This window comes from Gigantopelta aegis, chromosome 4, assembly GCF_016097555.1.
Source record: "Gigantopelta aegis isolate Gae_Host chromosome 4, Gae_host_genome, whole genome shotgun sequence".
NCBI lineage: Eukaryota > Metazoa > Mollusca > Gastropoda > Neomphalida > Peltospiridae > Gigantopelta > Gigantopelta aegis.
Genome location: NC_054702.1, coordinates 79,108,711 through 79,127,250, shown reverse-complemented (window position 1 = coordinate 79,127,250; position 18,540 = coordinate 79,108,711). Strand labels below are relative to the sequence as shown.

The following is an 18,540-nucleotide window of genomic DNA, read 5'->3' as shown; positions in this document are numbered from 1 at the left end:
TAAATCACTTATTTTACAGGGTTCTGGTGATATGATCATAGTGGTGTGGTCATTTTGTGGAGATGGACTTGATCTGGAAGACTCTGTGGGTGGGATTCTTAATAATGGTATTGTTTTTTTTTTCATTTGTACCAAAACAGCTAAATTTATATTAAGACATAGTTAGGTCTTATGGAATCATAGTATTTAACTATTTTGGAAAATAAAATAAAATAAAGCTTTAACAGGTCCTTGATTATTTTTCATATTTAAAAAAAAAAAAATATTCCTATTTGATCCTACTTGTGTTACATTATGCAGTACATCCACTGATAAATGTAAGCTATTGATTAAAAGGTGTTTTATTACACTTCTGCTGGTTTAAGAGAGGTATCATGATATTAGGGCATGTCAAAAAAAGTAGTTACTGTTAAGCCAAAAATGTGACCTTGCTTGGGTTATGTTGTTGTAATAATTTCATCCTAAATAATATGGCAATGGTCAATGTATTGGTCATAATAAGGTGTAGACCGGCCTCGGTGGCGTCGTGGCAGGCCATCAGTCTACAGGCTGGTAGGTACTGGGTGTGGATCCCAGTCGAGGCATGGGATTTTTAATCCAGATACCGACTCCAAACCCTGAGTGAGTGCTCCGCAAGGCTCAATGGGTAGGTGTAAACCACTTGCACCAACCAGTGATCCATAACTGGTTCAACAAAGGCCATGGTTTGTGCTATCCTGCCTGTGGGAAGCGCAAATAAAAGATCCCTTGCTGCTAATCGGAAGAGTAGCCCATGTAGTGGCGACAGTGGGTTTCCGCTCAAAATCTGTGTGGTCCTTAACCATATGTCTGACGCCATATAACCGTAAATAAAATGTGTTGAGTGCGTCGTTAAATAAAACATTTCTTTCTTTTTCTAATAAGGTGTAGTGTAAAAATAAATCAAACAAATTTTGTAATCTTGAAGTGAATTGATTTAAGTTCCATTCATGTTCTTTGATAACTCTTATGTAGTATGTATTATTCTTTATTACAGATGCTGGTATTATTAGTGGCAAGGTTACCCCAGACAACAGGCTTTTCTTTTTATTGGATGAAAACGTAAGTATCACATTTTGTATTAAATTAATATTATTGTGATGAATTAAAGAAAGAAACGGATGTTTCATATGAAACTCATACAATCACTTTAATTGTTGATAGCAAGTGTTTCATTTAAAATACATTATATAAGTGGTATTTATCTATAAATGTCTCACAAAACATTCCATTGTGGTGAGTGCTTTATTAAAGTTGCAGGATTCATGACCAGAAACAATTTGGATATATGGAAATGATTTGTCCCTAAATGTACTTTATTCAACCATCTATGTAACCACCATACTCCACTTGCTAATGATATTTTGTAAAAATAATTGAATTATGGCAATGGTCCATAATTCAAAAGCTAATATTGCCAAGAGGGTTGACATGGATTTTACTCCATCATGGTTCAGTTATGTTTACGTGATAGCTATATTTGTTTTCTAAACATTAATGTAATTATTATTTATTATCAGTTTTTAGAGAAATGAGGTCCTTAAATCTGTGACAATATGCCTTTAATGTCTGATTTCATTTGAGAAAAATGGCTCTATTTGTGAAAAATATGTTGTAGTGTTTAAAAACTAGGGTCTGTCATTTTATGTAAACATTTCTTTCTTTCCAACAAGACATCTACACACAGTTGTTATTTATGAGAAGTGTAACCACAGAAGAAAATTTTACCTAAATGTTTTAACAAAACTCATTTTAGAGATTTCCTTTATGGACAGGTGGTTATTTAAAGTGTTCTTTATTAACAGGTAATTTATTAGCTCAGTGTCGCTGAGGTTGTGTGTTTAAGATTGAATTTTTAAGAGTGATATTTATTTTCAGCACTGCATTACACTTTGGAGTTCAGATACACTCACTGCTGTTCAGCAGTGGTCAGATTTGGCAGTTTCATCCTTTCAGATTTTGGATTCAAATGACAACAGTGCCAGGTATGTTCCACCACATGGTTTTCTCACATTTTCTAAGCTATTATATTTAGAACATTTCTATGAGAAAGTGTTGGTTTTTTGTCCCAATTTGGTGGTCACAATTCTTAGCTTAATTTGGGCCAATAAAAGTTATCTTCCTTTTCATGATAAAACCCCCCACGACCATTCACATTCAGTTTGGGTGGGATGTTAAAAATCCAATGTTTTATACTATTTGGATGTCTTTGTCGCTTTTTTAACTATTTGTAAATAGTATTTTATTAATTTGATGTAAGGTTTCAGTGCGTTTTCATCACACTGTAATTGATACATTACCATGTGGGTTTTTTCTGTTAATCAGTTAAAGAAATAAAAAATTGAGATTTTAAAGATTTAGTTCTTTACTATTGTGTTGTTTGCAGTGACACGACCAACAAGGATAACTTGAGAGTGGTTCTGGTCACAGAGAACAACCGAGATCACTTCACTCTGCAGGTCTTGTCCTTTCCCTCCTCCACCGTCGTGTACAACCTGCAGTTGAACTCCTCATCAGTGATCACTCAGTGTTTGCCAATCCAGGTTAGCCCATGTCCAGTAGATATTGTCTTACCTTTATCTAGTAAAAAAGGGGTGGGATTTAGCTCAGTCGGTTGAACACTTGCCTGAGCTGCTTGCATTGCAGTATCAAACCACCTTGGTTGATCCATTCAAATGATTGGGTTTTTTTTTGTTCCAACCAGTGGTCAAAGACTAGTATGTGCTTTCCTGTCTGTGGCAAAGTGCAAGTAAAAGATACCTTGCTACTATTGGAAAAATGATGCGAGTTTTCTATCTAAGACTATGTCATAGTTACCAAATGTTTGAGATCCAATAACCGATTATTAATTAATCAGTGTGCTCTAATGGTGTTGTTAAACAAAACAAACTTTTTAACTTTATGAAGTGAAAAAGGAGATATAGGTATTACAGCTTTTTCGTTAAAGTTTTGCATTTAGATCAGTTTTTCACTAACTGTAAGTCATGGATCAATGAAATTTGGCATTTAATTCCAATGAAAATATAAGTTATTTGTTCATTGTAGATCCCTTATTTGGGGGGTTTTCTATCTCAGAATCCAGATTAGTGGGTGTCCAGTAGATATAACAGTGATAAAAGAGGAGAGATATTGTAGGATGGGAATAAAATAATGTATATAATGGTCTGGTACAATGGAAAGTAAATGGTATTTGCTTATATGGGTACATTTTAAATTGATCTGTTGCCAATATGAATGTTGCTTTTTAACTTCTGTTGTCAGATCTTTTCCATATATGCAATGTAGGAAATTTATCTTCAGCATTATCATCATCGTCGTCATCATTATCATAATTACTTATACTTTTGTTTTTGTTCTTGTTATAGGAAGTGGTGTACCTGGTAGAATACTTTTGTGATCAGAGGTGAGATTATGAATAAGACTTTTGTTTGAAACTTACAGTGGTGAAGAACAGAATGGGCCAAATTTACAAAGCCTGTTGATATCTTACATGAGTGTAACTTTATACATTTACAGTGCTTAAACACTCGTGTTTGAGAAACACAGGATTTGTAAATTCGGCCCAATATTTTGGAATTTTTTTTGTACCAAATATGTTTCTTAATTAGAATTATCAACTGGCTTGTATTTATAAGAATTAAATCTTCGTCTTGCTTCCCATCCATTGGTCTTTCTGTAGACATTGTTTTTAGATATACACGGAAGTCTGAAGACATTCTACCATTTGTTTTGGAACAAACCAGTGTTATGTTTTATTTTTAATACAGAATTGAACATTTTGATATATCTTCTTGTATGCTCTATTTCCAGTGCTTTAAGATAATGTGAATGGTATTATTACTATCATAACTATATATTAATCTATTCCTTAGTTGACTATTGTTAAACGGTCCACTTAATTTTGTTTTATGGTTATTTTTTTATTTGGTTGAATTTGTTATATCATAATTGTTTTGTATGGATAATTTTACTATAAATATGGTCATATGTATTTCAATATACATTACATTTTGAAGAATTATTAATGGTACTACAGACAAATATTGACAAATATGAATATGTACACATCTGATTTCTTATACTTTCAGTTGTTCACAAACAGTGTCTGCTGTCCGCTTTAAGTTTCTTCTGGAGACAGAGCCAGAAACTAGGTAATATATCAAATAAAAACAAAGAACTACATGTATTTTTCATACAAAATGGTGATGGTGGTGGAGGAATGACAGTTTCTTTGCACCCTGGTAAATGGTCTTTATAACATACTTTATCTAGCCATTTAGGGATCTAAATTAAAAGTGTAGTACCTGTCGATATATATAATACTATCATTTTTTTTTTATTGATTTAAAAAATAAAATTGGTGGGGGGGGGGGGGGGGGGGGGGGGGGGGGGGGGGGGTGCTTTTATGTTGTCTGGCCATTATGAAAATAAAAGTGAGATATAGGTATTACTCATCCAGGGGTAGCAGCAGCAGCAACAGTGTCAATTTTTGCAATTAGCTTAATATTTATTTCACATTTAGCTTCATTTCTCCCAAACTATAAGACCTATTCCAATTAAACTTGTTCATCTCAGTTCAATACATGTTTTAAAAAAAAGTGAAATTTATATAATTGACTTCTTTTTTAAAATTTCATTTTTATAAAGGTTTTTTTCAACATACATTGATATGAACATCTATGAATGTAACTATCAGCAATTTATGGTAGGAGAAGCATTTAATTGTGCAGAATTCTTGATTTTTAGTAGGTACTCGGTGTGTTTGTCCTTTCTTCAGTCAAATAATTTAATCCCACTATGGTTTGTTTAAGAACTGATCCCATGACATATGCCCCCAAAAGCCACTAATAATTATCTTATGTCTGGTGGAACTCTTGAAAACTTTCTCTATGTATGTATAGTATTGATAAAATGTTATGTATTGGGTGATGGGTATATAAAAACATGCCTCACACCTCCCCCATATGATCAGTCCTGGAACAGCCCTAATAAAATAACAGCTTTTCTTAAGTCTTTCATGTGTAACTGTCTGCATAAAAGTGTACAGGTGATGGAAAATAGTGAAATATTATTTTAATAAATGGTGGTCACAAGAGTGTGATGACAATATATTTCGACGATTGGAATCTTGAACATGTAATTATGAGAGTGGTCTCCATTTTAAAGTAGCCCAGTGTCAAAACCCTCACTTGATGCACACTTGGCCTAGGATCGATTCCCGTCAGTGGGCCTATTGGGCTATTTCTCACTCTAGCCAGTGCACCATGACTGGTATGTCAAAAGGCTATGTGCTATCTTATGTGTGGGATGGTGCATATAAAAGATCCCTTTCTACTAATGGAAAAATGTAGTGAGTTTCATCTCCAGGTCTGTCGAAATTACCATATGTTTGACATCCAATAGCTGATGATTAATAAATCAATATGCTGTAGTGGTGTCATTAAACAAAACAAAGTTCTTTCATTTTTAAAAGAGTATGGAGTATGGAGGTTTATGATAGTATTTTAGGAAATTAATATTTAACCAACTTGTTCATGAAAGAATAAAGACAACAATTAATAGAAAAATGTTTTCTCTTTTAATATAATGTATAAAACTTTTACATTTTTAACAAACAGGTGCACGACATGTGCTATATTGAAATTCTACTTGATGTCAATTTAAATAAATAGTGTGTACTATAAACTTCATGGCGTTGCTCTGGTCAGTTAAGGTTGTTTTGGTTTTTTAGTAAAATCATATTCATTAGGACAGCTTGAAAGCTGCTAGAGATCTAACAAATTATAACTGCAAATTTTAATAGACCACATGGTCCAACTAACTGTTTAAACCAAAAAAAATTATTTTGTATTTTTATTATCTTTTTCAGATTGTATAGACTGATACGAAAAAAGAAGTTTCAGGAAGCAGAAGAATTTGCTAGGCTGTTTAATTTAGATATTGAGGTAAAAAACCCAAACAAAACCCCCAAGAAATTGGCATTCATGCCTTTAAAAAAATTGTTTGTAATTACTGGCTAGAAAACATCAAAACCAGTTTTACTTTTAAATATATTTTAAAAAAACCCAACACATTTATAATGTAACATATTACAAATCTCCTTTTAAATCAATGTATCAAATGTGTGACAAATGTTTTGTAGTTGGTATACAAAGCCAAGCTGAACATCATTTTGGATCAGCTGTCTCCATGGAATGCTTCTGAACTAGAAAGTAAGGAGATTGACCAGCTGATTTCTGAGATGTGGGATTCCATTGAACTGATCACAGTAAGTTACTCTCTGCTTGTTGTTTTTACACAGCTTCATCACCATTTTATCTCTGAAATTATACGCCAATGGCAATGATTTTGAAAATGTGTCATTTCACATAATAATTGGAATTTTCATTTGAATTCCGAAATTTTGACATTCACAGTGACAATGTTTCACTTAAAAAGAAATATGACCTTTTTTAATTAGCAGCTTTTCATTGACAAAAATACAGTAATTATTGTTATGCATTACCAGAGTATGAGAACAAACAAATTACTACCATATCACAGTATTTGATTAATACCTTTTTTGTGGTTGATTTTTTATTATTTGTTGAACAGTCTAAAAGCTGTATAAAATTCAATGATTTTTAGTTAAGACTGTTTCAAAACATGATGATGTGTGTTGAGGAAGAAGATGGGTATCACAAATTATTATTTTGTCTATTGTATAATTCTTCTTCATAGGATGATCTACACCTAGCCGACACCTGTCTGAGGGCAGCATTACCGACATACTCGGATACATACAGACTACAAGACTGGTGTCGCACCTTGGTAATTCAGCTTGCTCGTTAACAAAGTAGAAATACTAGCCACTCTATTTGATTACATTAGTGCATTCGGCGATGTTTGTCACTTGGGCCCAAAAGATATTTTGATGTAGCCTAACAGACTAATACAATTTTTTGCAGCTCACTGTTTTTCAGTCATAATATTTTTGTTAATTTTGTTATTATAGTTTTAGAATAATTAGAAAATAAATAAATAATATTCCTATTGAACCACTACTAAAATGCATTTGATTACTACAAACAAAAATATTTAAAAAATTGCCCTACACTAAAATGGTAGGGTGTGGCAGGTTTTTGGTTTGACATTTGGGTAGTCTGTTAAAACTGAGTGCACAGTAATTAATATTTCATACCTAGTAATACTACACAAAGCTAATACTTTTGGTTAAAAATTGCACAAAATTATTTGACAAAATGTGTAAATCTTTTAAATAAAGCTATAAAAGATTTTTTCTTCATTTTATTTCAGCTTGAAAAAGTTGCAAAGAAAAAGCAAGAACCTGAGATTTGTGACAAGTATCAAGATTTGATGACTCAGGTTAGTTCTAGTACATTTATGAAGGGTCCATGGGAATAACCTATGATGTCCAAACAGATAGTATTATAACGTTGGTGCATGTCACGGTCACAATGACACACTAAATTAAAAACCTATACCGGCCTCGGTGGTTACGCCATCGGACATAAGGCTGGTAGGTACAGTGTTCACAGCCCGGTACCGGCTCCCACCCAGAGCAAGTTTTAACAACTTGGTGGGTAGGTGTAAGGCCACTACACCCTCTTCTCTGTCACTAACCACTAACAATTAACAACTAACCACCTGTCATGGACAGATAGCTGAGGTGTGTGCCCAGGACAGCATGCTTGAACCTTACTTGAATATAAGCACGAAATAAGTTGAAATGAAATGAATGAAAAACTTATTATGTTAGGCCATTAAAAGTTGGTGGTAAATTATGCTGGCTTAGGTATAAATATTCCACGATTGCAGAGTTGTGAACTTTAATATTAAAAAATATCACCTTACTAAAAATGTGACATGACAGGTTATTCCTGTTGTTCCTTCATATGTGTACTGTAAAGAGTATATTTGATAATGGATTTATGAGAAGTACTGAATATAAGTTATTATGTTTTTGTGGTGCATCAATTTAATCTAATATCTTTGTTATATACATGTTTCTAGTTCAAGCTCTGCTTGAAAACTGTCTAGCACATGTGCCCTAGACGGTAATTTGCCCTTTTCATTGGTAAATCAGTCTTGTTGTTTAGGAGGTAATTTCAATGTATTTTCAATTCTGTTTACAGGTAAAACAAATAAAGTTAAAACCAAACCAACTGAGCATTTTAATTTGACACATAGATATATTCTTTTTCAGTTCTGTTCTCTTCAGAATCGATTTTGCACGTACAGAATGGCTTATGGGTCTGACAACTACAGGTCTGTCTCTTGAACACTTATTTCTAGTAATTTTATCTGATACTTGTATAGTTCAAAATTGATTTGATAAATACGTGTTCTTTACATTGGGACTGTTGTATTGTAACGTCAACATAGCATATTTTTAATAATACTGAATCTGCTGTCAGAATATCTCAAGTGATTTTAAATTGTCATTATTATGTTACTGACAATTCTCAGCTTAGGTTATAACATCAGTCTTCTGTGTTTGAAAGGTGTAATATCTTAATCTCATGTTTGTACACGTGTTATTTTAGTGCTGGGGAGTGGGACTTGTTTATGAGAGCCAATCTGATGAAAGAAGCTTGCCGGGCACTAAGAGATGAACGTCTAGATGTGGCGTTTACTTTGTGGAGAAGACATCAGGTACTTGCACTTAGAATTCATTTATATAGGTCTGTTAACTTGATTTTTGACTAAACATTACTTATCAGTGTTTACCCCAGGATTTTTTTTCAGCGGGTTGGCAAAATAGTTTGACGTAAATTGATTCCCTGAAGGGGCAAAAATGCTAGGGGGCTTCGTGAACATGCTCCCTCGTAAAACTTGTTTTAATTTTAGTTGCTTTTAGATGCATTATGAAGTACATGTTGGTGTCATGTACACTTATAGAAGGATATATTTTAAGCTATATTTTAATAATAATGTTTATTATTGTTAAATATTTGCATAATGTCAAAACAATAATTTGAATTTTTTTTTATAAAATTATTAAACTAAGCACAAACAGATAATACATATTACTGAATTATTGATTATAATTTATTTATCTAAAATTAAAAAAAAAAAAATCCACTAACCATGGGATTGCCATGATTGAATATCCACCTTTTTTCTGATGTTGGTTGAGTTTGTTTTTCATTCGATCTCCATCATATGATTTATTTGTTTTCCCCTCACTGGCCATCGGGCTTTCACAGAGGTGAGTCCCTTTTTTTCAATGGTTACAATTTTTACGGGGTCGGTGCGGGGTCCTTCCAGCCTAGAGTGGAAACACTGACTTATGTTAGGATTGTCTGTTGTTGCTCCCATGAAATGGGTGAAACTCTCATGAATTGCTTTAAGTCTCTTCACTGAGCATAGCAGTGAAATGGCTGAGTTGGAGCTGGTACTGGACGTAAAATTTTGTTCGTGCATGCAGTTTGATGACGTACACAAATGTTTCACTTTATTAACCCTTACATAAAAAACACTTACAGAGTCCTTTTGTTCTTTTTTTTTTTTTTTTTTCAGGAAGAATGGACTAAACACATGAAAGTGAATGTGATAGAAAACATTTTAGCATCCATTCCAGACCATATTACCACCTCTAACATTTATGGTTGGCTTAAAGATGATCTAATTCCCTATGTCAGCAGAGTGGTGCCTCTTGCTCTGGTATGTAGTCACTGGCCTGGACTCGGGCTTAAACTTAATATTCTGGGGGCTCATTTCATTGAATAATTGTAAATACCTACTGTTGTAAACAGTCTTTCTTATCAGCATATATACTCTTCAAAAAAAGAAACGCAAAAGGGTACAAATGGGTTATAACTCCAATTTTATGTTTCCTACCGGTTCATGCTTTGTGAATATAAGGTCAATGCATGTCCCAAACACATTCCCACGGTTACATTCGATAAAACGCAGCTACTGTAAAATAAAGTTTCAAAATGTGAATATTCGCAAAAACGCAGACACGTGCAAACAATGTCACCACTGCACGTGCGTTGTCTGCACGTGCAACATGAACACCGACAGTATAAAAGTGCAGGGTGTTCGCTTGCCTGGCCTCTGTATCTGGCCGACAGTTGACAATCCAGGACATGCCACGTCTCAGTGAACCGCAGAGAAACCATGCCATCGGCCGACTAGACGCAGGCGAATCCAGAACAGCCGTTGCCAGGGCACTCCATGTGTCCCCAAGCACCATCTCCAGACTGTGGGACCGTTACCAGCAACATGGATCAACACGTGACCTCCCTAGATCCGGTCGACCACGGGTCACTACCCCCGGGCAGGACCGCTACATCCGGGTACGCCACCTTCGGGAACGATTGACTACTGCCACCTCCACAGCCGCAGCAATACCAGGTTTGCGCAGGATATCCGACCAGACCGTACGGAACCGCCTACGTGAAGTAGGAATTCGTACCAGACGTCCAGTTCGAGGTGTCATCTTAACACCACAACACCGTCGACTCCGACTGCAGTGGTGCCAGATTCATCGACAATGGCCTCAACTGCGATGGAGACAGGTGTGGTTCAGTGACGAGTCCCGATTTCTGCTCCGACGTCATGATGGAAGATGTCGCGTGTATAGGCGTCGTGGTGAACGTTATGCGGCAAACTGCGTGCAGGAAGTGGACAGATTCGGCGGGGGTAGTGTCATGGTGTGGGCAGCCATCTCACACACTGGCAGAACTGACCTGGTCCACGTGCAGGGCAACCTGAATGCACAGGGCTACATTGACCAGATCCTCCGGCCACACATCGTTCCAGTTATGGCCAACGCCAACGCAGTGTTCCAACATGACAACGCCAGGCCTCACACAGCACGTCTCACAACGGCTTTCCTACAGAACAACAACATTAATGTCCTTCCTTGGCCATCGATATCACTGGATTTGAACCCAATTGAGCATCTATGGGACGAGTTGGACCGACGCCTCCGACAGCGACAACCACAGCCCCAGACCCTGCCCGAGCTGGCAGCAGCCTTGCAGGCCGAGTGGGCCACCATCCCCCGGGACGTCATCCGTACTCTGGTTGCTTCAATGGGCAGGCGGTGCTAGGCAGTTGTCAACACACGCGGAGGCCACACCCGGTATTGACTCCAGATGACCTTGACCTTGGTGGTGTGTCATATCACTTACTCACAATGGACTAGAGTGAATTGTGAACAATCTTGCAACATTTGGTAATTATCGGACTCACCATTCAATAATTAAATCAATTCTCCAAATGTTACGACAATGTGGTTTTGCGTTTCTTCTTTTGAAGAGTATATATTTTTTTTCTAATATTGAGTATAAATTAATGTGCTGTATCAGAATAGCTAGAGGTGATGGTGGCGATCTAAGGTCAGTATATGTAAGACCTGAAAAAGAATCATTAAATTTCTCACTCCAGCCAGTGCACCCGACTGGTACATCAAAGGCTGTGGTATGTGCTATCCAGTCTATGAAGTGGTGCATATAAAAAAATTCTTGCTGCTAAATGAAAAAAAGGGTCGCACATGAAGTAGCGACAGCAGGTTTCTTCCCTCAATATCTGTGTGGTCCTTAAACATGTTTGACGCCATATAACCGTAAATAAAATGTGTTGAGTGCATCGTTAAACAAACCATTTCCTTCCTTTCTTCAATAATTTAGTTATTATGGGTTTTGTTTAAGCCTATATCCAGCTTCCAAAGGATCCATATTGTTTTGTTTAAATACAAAAAATATTTTTAGGTATCTTCATTTTATCATATATGGACATTTTCTAATTTAAAAAAAAAAGACTGATTTTTCGCTTCTTTTTTCAGACACATGTGTTGAATTGGGCTATAAACAGAGCATTAAATATGGAAAGATTTGAAAAGGTAATTGTATAGTACACACTGTACTTGTGACAGTATTGTTTTTGTTGTCTATTGAACATAATGTGTTTTTATTTTCTTATGCTAAATCACTTGGAAAGTAATTATACATTTCATAAGTTAATTTTAATAAAATTTTAATCTTCAAACTTTTCAGGAGGAATGGCCTCAGAATGCACTGAGGTTTCTGAAATCTGTTGACGGCAGCATCTGTGAGGAAACAAAGATTTCTCTGACAGATTCAACACACACACACTGTGACAGTGTTGCAAAGGTATCTGTAGTGATCTCGAATACATTTTATAAATTCACACCCGCCAACTGCAATGTTTTGAGTGCAATTTGCTATGCCAAGTTGACATTTGCTATACTCATGAAAAAAATTGCTGCACTGTTTAAAAAAAAACAATCAAGAATGATTTGCAAAATATGTTTTTGAATAGTTAAGTGAGAGAGATGGTCCACTTTCAAGCCCAGGAGTTGGCCGATTCTCAGCTTCGCTTGCAATGCAACATGCGTTATTTTGTGCTAAAAACAGAATGACCCAGTCTTTTGCTGTTATGTTGCCTAACCTGAAGTACTGACCAATGAGCGTTACTGTTTGAAAAAAAAGATTTGAGATAATTTCTATGAGTGGATGTTTGTGGAAAGTTTACACTGCCGTTTTTCAGTTCTTTATGGTGTTTGGGCATGTTAGGCTGAGATATCATTTGCTACTCCGTTTGTGGGCTAGAGGTCGACACATCTGTAAATTTGTTTTCATTTATTTTGACACCATATACAGTTCTGTTTTTGACTGTTCACTGTCCGTTTGTTGTGTGCAATTAGACACAGTGCTACTAGTAGTTGTTTTATCACACTGTCCATGGGTTGAACATGTCCTATGTAGGTACACTTGCTGTGTTGAAACTAGTGGCATATATTAACATGATGTATCACCATTATTAAAGTGGCATTTTCTCTTATTTCCTCCTGAATATTTACCTTTATATCTCACATAATACACCAAACTTTGCTGTTGTCAAGTAGATGTCTTTAATTATTTATATAGTTACCTTAGTTGCATCTGTTACTATCTACCGAAGGAGCAAAACAGTTAACGTGATGATTTTATGTTTCAGTCGACAGTTAACATAACGGCTGCTGTGACAAAGCTTCATGACACATTGACCTGTTTGCAGAATCTTCACGACCTCAAGTACAAATACAAACATTGTCTCTCTCTAAAACAGTTCCAACAGGTGGGTAAATATATATGTATAAACTTAATCAAAAACCATTCCAGCAGGTGTTTGAAATACAAACATTATCTCTCTCTAAAACAGTTCCAGCAGGTGTGTTAAATACACAAGCATTGTCTTCACTCAATAAAACAGTTCCAACACATTGGGAAAGTATAAATATTGTCTCGCCCTAAAACAGTTCCAGTGGGTATGTTTAAATACAATCAGTGTCTCACCCTAAAACAGTGCCATCATTTCCAACAGGTGGGTCAAATGCAAACATTGTCTCACCCTAAAACAGTGCCATCAATTCCAACAGGTGGGTAGAATACAAACATTGTCTCACCCTAAAACAGTGCCATCAGTTCTAACAGGTGGGTAGAATACAAACATTGTCTCACCCTAAAACAGTGCCATCAATTCCAACAGGTGGGTAGAATACAAACATTGTCTCACCCTAAAACAGTGCCATCAATTCCAACAGGTGGGTAGAATACAAACATTGTCTCACCCTGAAACAGTGCCATCAATTCCAGCAGGTGGGTAGAATACAAACATTGTCTCACCCTAAAACAGTGCCATCAATTCCAACAGGTGGGTAAAATACAAACATTGTCTCATTCTGAAATAATTCCAACAGGTGGGTAAAATAGTTTAAATACACAAGCATTATCTCCACTCAATAAAACAGTTCCAACACATTTGGAAAATGCACACGTCAGACTTTAAAATCAATCCACCAGGTGGGTTAAACAAACTGAAATATGTTTCACTTTTATTCTGATGTATTTTGTTAAAAACAATTGTTTATTTGCATCTGTAGTTCTCACGTGAAAAGTACTTAAGCATGTATATATCATTTGCTTCCAATCTTTTTGCAAGTAATTGAAGGATATTTATTGCAATGATTATGGGGAATGGTATGAGAACATTTAACATCATATGTTAAATAGTTAAAATAAAAACTATATTAGAGAAAATGTAATATCTTGTTTTGAAAAAACATATACATAATCTGTACTTAAGCATGTACTTAAGCAGACATACTAGGCTGAATTTACGATTCCCGTTATAAATGTATGTAGTTACACGTATGTAAGACATAAACCGGCATTGGAAATTTGGCCCATTGTTTTGGAGATTTGCTTTGTGTTGATAATGTTCATTCATTTCAGCCTATTTCCGTGCTTATATCCAATTATGGTTCAAGCATGCTCTCCTGATCATACACCTCAGCTATCTGGGCTGTCTGTCCAGGACAGTGGGTTAGTGGTTAGTGAGAAAGAAGAGAGTGTAGTGTCTTACACCTATCCATTGAGTCGTTAAAACTCACTATGGGTGGAAGCCGTGCTGCGAACCCAGTATCTTTCAGTCTTATGTCCGATGGCTTAACCACGACACCACTGAGGCCGGTGTTATTAAGTGTTGACCTGTTGAATGATGTTGTTTCAGGAGACAATGGAAAGCGTGGTGTTTCGCATGCTGGACCGAGTGAAAGCGGTTGACCTACTGGCCCAAACACTGAAGAACCAAGTCAGACCTTACATTGCAGAACACAAACTCAACGAAAATGAAATTTTCTCAAGATATGCAGCAGTATGAATTTGTTTTTATTGATTTATTATTAGAATTTGAGATGTTTAAAAACAGTCCTTTTCCAATTGCTGTGAAATGTTTTAGGGTGATGATAGTCCTATAAATCAGTGTCTTGTAACACATGAATTTGTAATGTGTGTCAATATGGTTATTACAGCACCATTTATTTGAAACCATGAAGATGAAAATAGATGTTTACCTATGTCAGCATTTATTATTGCTGTTGGTGTCTTATCTGAAAAGGTAAATGTAACAACAGACATCTAACAGACAGCTGTTTTGAGTCTAATAACATCATGTTGAGTGCATCGTTAAATAAAACAATTCCTCTTTCCTGTTTAATTTAACATTTATTTGAACCCAGTTTAATTGTTTTTGCTATGTCTGGTTTTGATTGTAGGATCACCTCAATCGGAAGGCAAGGTCATGCACTGGTGGTACCTCTCACTGGGAAGCAAAGCTCATTGCTGTTATTGGATATATTCAAGATCCTAAGGTGAGAGATAGATAGCAAGTAGTTGGAGATCTCTGGTTGGGCACTTACATGATGGGTGATGGATTCTACAAAAACATTATGCCATTAACATTATATTTATCTTTCATCATATAAAAGAAAATTTGAATCTAATAGAAACATGTAACAGATTTCCTCTGAAGACCAAGTGTCACAATTGTGAAATGTTTGACATTCAATAGCTGATGCTTAATTAATCAATGTGCTATAGTGGTTGTGTTAAATGCTTAATTAATCAATGTGCTATAGTGGTTGTGTTAAACAAAACTTGAACTTTACATGATACTTGAAGGTGATATGACATCTGTATGTATCAATTTGTACATAGTGGTGTTCAGTGATTGAACATGTAGTCCATGAGTGCTTATTTAAGACAAATTGTTAATTGTGTTATTCTCTACACTATCGCAGCATTTTTATTTAACCACTCTTTACTGCCATAAAGTTTTGGCTTTTCAACATAAATATTTTCTATTGATATATTATGTTTTTAATTCAAAAATTGTAATCAGTCAGCCGTAAATATTGTTAATAAATAACTAAATTGGCAACTTTTCTGATTTTTTTTTATTGATTACATCAAATAAATATAAAAGTACTGGTGCAAATTAATTATAGCTGATGATCGGTGATACCATACTGATTTATTTCACACTTATTCAGGAGAAAATATCAGCCATTATTGACATTGTGATGCTGACCCCATTGCCACTGAATTCTGGGATAGAAAATCTCATCCAGTCAGGACTAGAAATCCAGCATCCATTGTAAGTGTTTACATATTGTTTTTCATCTAAAAATAAGGGCTGAATTTACGAATTAACCTGTTTTTCTTAAATGCAGGTATGCAAGCATTGTAGTTACACGTGTATAAGTCAAAAACAGCCTTTGTAAATTCGGCCCACAGTATTTTTTTATATTCATTCATCCTATGGTCTTGATTTGTGAAGCAATTTTGTGGACTACATCTGGGGCTATTGAATTCTGTTTAGACAGATATAAGTCCTTTGTACTTAGTTTTTGGTGAATTGTTTTACCAAGTGTTTGTTGTCTGAAAAATAAAATATTTTGATGATTGAGCAATGAATGCTTTCTTTTTGTTATTTTTCAGGGTTAACAAACTTAAAGAACACATTCGAAAATTGGATGTTCGGATACTGATTTCGAAATACTCACTGAGAAACAAATTTGTTCCCAGTAAACAACATGCCATGGTAATTGATCTAGGAATTTGTGTTACTGTAGATCAGCTCTGTCGTTTTTGTTTTTTTAATGGGTTTTGTAAATTTAGGGGTGGGGTGGGGTGGGGTGGGGGGGGGGTGTTGTGGATTGCATACCTAATTAGTTGCTGCAGTTTTTTAAACATGGAATTGGAATTGAAGAAAATAAAATAAAATATTGATTAGCTTTTATAATTCTGTATGGGCGGGTCATAGCCCAGTGGTAAAGTGCTCGCTTGATGTCGGTTTGGGATTGATCTCTGTCGGTGGGCCCATTGGGCTATTTCTCAGTCTAGCCTGGAATATCAACGGTCGTGGTATGTGCTATGTCTGGGATGGTGCATATAAAAGATCCCTTGCTACTAATGGAAAGATGTAGTGGGTTTCCTCTACAACTATATGTTAGAATTGCCAAATGTTTGACAATGTGCTCTAGTGGTGTAGATAAAACATTTTTTTAATTCTGTGAGTGTCCAACTGTTTATATGATAAATAGAAAAGAGATACTATAGACTATGAGAATTGTACTTGTTCTTGTAAATGTTTTCTTTTACAGCATCTGATATATTTCATTCTGAGTAAGGACACATCTACATGCATTGCTGATGCACTTAAAGTGATGCAGACCTATGACCTGAAGTGTCGTGCTCAGATACATGCTTTCCATGCCAGATTCCTCATTTCCCACAACAGAGTGAGTGTTTGAAACATTTTATAAATAGAATCCACGAGTTTGTCTCTTTTTGGAATGAAAATTACTTAAATATTGAGATGTATCTAAAAGAGAAACTAGTTTTCTGATTTGTATAAAACATGCTGTGGCTTGGTTCAGACAGCCATTAGACTTTATGAAAAGTGCATTGTAGAGGATTCTTGTTGTTGATCAGAATGAATAACCTATTTAAAAGCCATAGGTGTTATCTTACACAGAAGCAGGATTTAGCTCAGTATAGTGGTCACCTCAGATGTTTGCATTGTAGGATCAAACCACCTAAATGAATCCATTATTTGATTGGGTATTTTCCTGTCCAAACCAGTGTACCACAACTGGTATATCAAAGGCTGTTGTATGTGCTGTTTCGTTTGTGGAAAAATACATATAAAGGATTCCTTGCTGCTAATGAGAAAATGTAGTGGGTTTTTTCTAAGACTACGAGTCAGAAATAACCAAATGTTTGACATCCAACTGGTGATGATTAATAAATCTGTGTGCTCTAATGGTGTCATTAAATGAAACAAACTTTAACTTTTTCTCACACATAATATGTGTTATAATTACAGTGTTTAATATCTAATAGCTGGAGATGCTAGAACGATTGTCTATGTGGTACACTACATGACAAACTGCTCAGATGAACACATTGTTTTTTTCAGGTCCAGGAATATTTAGACATGCTGAAAAGTCTCTCGCCACAAATCCTTGTGGAGTGTGGCAAACGGATGATCTATTCCCAGCCAGAAGTCCACCAACCTGCTCAAGAGAATGATCAGGTATTATAATAATCTGGTCATACCGTATGGGTGTAATTAAAACTAAGTAATATCTGCTGAATATCAATGTATAATGGACTACATTTAAACCTAAAACAAAGACAAAATAAATGTTGGCAATAAATTGTGAAAATATGTCTCTGAAAGAAAAGGATTATTTAGGTGGGTTTTTTTTTAATCTAGCATATTATTTTTGTTAATTTCTACTAGGACTAAAGTTTTTTTTTTTTTTTACATACCTTACTAGTGAACTACTTTTGTTTACTCTCAGTGTCATCGATTAAATCTATCTATCTATTTATCTATCTATCTATCTATCTATCTATCTATCTATCTATCTATCTATCTATCTGTCTATCTGTCTATCTGTCTATCTATATATATATATATATAACATACTGTGGGTTTTTCATTATTGCTTGTTGCTGGTTCTTTATCTATTAAGATTCACAGAATACTTACTAAATGTTGCTTTTGTATTTATTTTTCTAGGAAGCCTTGGAATTAAAGAAGAGATTTATTTATGCTGCTGTGGAAACAGGACGTGTTTTAGATAATGTTGTACAAGGTAATATAAGTAATCAAGTAATCATTGCAATTCGCAGTAAAAAAAAGTTGCGGCTTATA

The 18,540-nt window shown here is 35.3% G+C and overlaps 1 protein-coding gene across 1 annotated transcript in view; it reads left to right on the top strand.

Annotated features, from left to right (window-relative positions):
- The window catches only part of LOC121370011 (kinetochore-associated protein 1-like), a 61,971-nt gene that overhangs the window by 8,250 nt on the left and 35,181 nt on the right, over window positions 1-18,540 (top strand). Inside the window, exons 8-30 of the mRNA XM_041495103.1 lie at window positions 20-107; window positions 1,016-1,080; window positions 1,897-2,003; window positions 2,405-2,561; window positions 3,384-3,421; window positions 4,107-4,169; window positions 5,888-5,963; window positions 6,161-6,286; window positions 6,739-6,828; window positions 7,315-7,383; window positions 8,225-8,286; window positions 8,565-8,673; window positions 9,541-9,684; window positions 11,816-11,872; window positions 12,027-12,143; window positions 12,991-13,110; window positions 14,545-14,688; window positions 15,089-15,184; window positions 15,866-15,969; window positions 16,314-16,416; window positions 16,979-17,116; window positions 17,797-17,913; window positions 18,406-18,481. Of these exons, the coding sequence (XP_041351037.1) occupies window positions 20-107; window positions 1,016-1,080; window positions 1,897-2,003; window positions 2,405-2,561; window positions 3,384-3,421; window positions 4,107-4,169; window positions 5,888-5,963; window positions 6,161-6,286; window positions 6,739-6,828; window positions 7,315-7,383; window positions 8,225-8,286; window positions 8,565-8,673; window positions 9,541-9,684; window positions 11,816-11,872; window positions 12,027-12,143; window positions 12,991-13,110; window positions 14,545-14,688; window positions 15,089-15,184; window positions 15,866-15,969; window positions 16,314-16,416; window positions 16,979-17,116; window positions 17,797-17,913; window positions 18,406-18,481 (2,266 nt within the window). The remainder of the gene's footprint in view (window positions 1-19; window positions 108-1,015; window positions 1,081-1,896; window positions 2,004-2,404; window positions 2,562-3,383; window positions 3,422-4,106; window positions 4,170-5,887; window positions 5,964-6,160; window positions 6,287-6,738; window positions 6,829-7,314; window positions 7,384-8,224; window positions 8,287-8,564; window positions 8,674-9,540; window positions 9,685-11,815; window positions 11,873-12,026; window positions 12,144-12,990; window positions 13,111-14,544; window positions 14,689-15,088; window positions 15,185-15,865; window positions 15,970-16,313; window positions 16,417-16,978; window positions 17,117-17,796; window positions 17,914-18,405; window positions 18,482-18,540) is intronic.